Below are 1,725 nucleotides of genomic sequence, written 5' to 3'. Positions count from 1 at the left end.
AGTGCAGTGGCGCGATCTCGGCTTGATGCAAGCTTCGCCTCCCAGGTTCACGCCATTCTCCTGCCTCAGCCTCCCCAGCAGCTGGGACTACAGGTGCCCGCTACCATGTCCAGCTAATATTTTTGTATTTTTAGTAGAGATGGGGTTTCACCATGTTAGCCAGGATGATCTCGATCTCCTGACCTCATGATCCACCCGCCTTGGCCTCCCAAAGTGCTGGGATTACAGGCGTGAGCCACCGTGCCCGGCCCTTATGTCATTTTTTAATCTCTAATAGTGCTGACAAACTTCTATCATGTTGAGTCCTGTAACCACAGAACTTAGCCCAAAGACCATTAAGATCCTCTCCAGCTAGGTAATAAGCCATACAGAAGTTCAAACTGCTCCCTTGGCCTTACTGCTGCTTCTTGATGAGGTTAAATGAAATTTATGATTTAAGCTGTTTTTACATTTTAGGTTATCACAAACTGCTGACTAAGAGTGTGGCTGAGACTCCAGTGCATAAGCAGATTTCCAAAAGGCTGTTGCATAGACAAATCAAGGGCAGGTGAGTGATACCCCATCCAGGCTTCTTCATACACCCACACCACCTCAAAGCGACCTTGTGGGCCACTACTTGGCTTCTCTTGACCTTCATGATTTAAATCTTAACTATGTTGCTTAAAACCAAAGAACAGTCTATAAGCTCTCCATGGGAGCAGTAGAACCATATAAAATGTACACTTGTCTGGCCTCAATTATTTTGAGATTTATCCATGTTGCTGCATGTAGTAGTTCATCCTGTTTTATTGCTGAGAAGTATTCCATGGAATAGATACTCCACTGTTTTTAAATCCATTCATCTGTGAACATGGGGAAGGTGGAAGTCTGGGATCCCAACTCAGCCTTTGCTGACAGAGGTGTGGGTGGGGCTGCAGTTTTTTCTGCAGCGATTGGTTGGAGTAGGGCAATTGCTGTCTCAAAGTTTTCTGTCTTGCTTGGCTGACCCTTTCCTAGTTCTTTGGCTTGAGAGCTCTCCTTCCTTGGGGCATCTATAGTCTGCTCCTGGTATACCTGAGTTGTCAGCTTCTCTGGCACCCAGTCTAGGGGTGCAGGCAGCAAACAGAAAACCCAGGGAGTTCACTGCCCTCCTCAGTCCCAAAGTCCCCAGCCAGGCTGCCTTCTTCTCTCTGCCTTTCAGAATTGTCTTCCGCTCATTGTATAGATAATGTCACGGGTTTTTAGCTTGATTTCAAGGATAATAGAAGCACACCTACTTCATTTTGTCAGGAACCCATCGTGACATTATTTGTATATGGATTTTACACATTTGTGAAGTTTATAGGTTAAATTGCAAAAAGTGAAATTGGTGGGTCAGAGACATATATATATTTTTAATTAAATTTTTTATAAAGTCCTTGACACATTGGCAGAAATTAAGTCTCTTAAACAGAAACTTGAATGTTGCTGCTCATTACTGTGATAGTCTAATAGTTTAGTATAAGTTTTTAATACATTAATGGGGTTTACAATTCTGAGGTTGTAAAATTGCTTTCCAAAAAAAAAAAACAAAAGCAAAACAAAGCCACATTCTAACCATCTCACTCTTTTTTTGAGTCAGTCTCGCTCTGTCACTCAGGCTGGAGTGCAGTGGCACAATCCCAGCTCACTGCAACCTCTGCCTCCCGGGTTCAAGCGATTCACCTACCTCAGCCTCCAGAGTAGCTGGGACTACAAGTGTGAGCC

The 1,725-nt window shown here is 43.9% G+C and overlaps 1 protein-coding gene across 1 annotated transcript in view; it reads left to right on the top strand.

The window, feature by feature from the left end:
* The window catches only part of TICRR (TOPBP1-interacting checkpoint and replication regulator), a 53,419-nt gene that overhangs the window by 40,715 nt on the left and 10,979 nt on the right, over positions 1–1,725 (top strand). Inside the window, exon 16 of the mRNA XM_011948351.1 lies at positions 457–548. Within this exon, the coding sequence (XP_011803741.1) occupies positions 457–548 (92 nt within the window). The remainder of the gene's footprint in view (positions 1–456; positions 549–1,725) is intronic.

Source organism: Colobus angolensis, unplaced genomic scaffold (genome assembly GCF_000951035.1).
Source record: "Colobus angolensis palliatus isolate OR3802 unplaced genomic scaffold, Cang.pa_1.0 Scaffold278, whole genome shotgun sequence".
Classification (NCBI taxonomy): domain Eukaryota; kingdom Metazoa; phylum Chordata; class Mammalia; order Primates; family Cercopithecidae; genus Colobus; species Colobus angolensis.
This window is presented reverse-complemented; position numbering and strand designations above follow the sequence as displayed.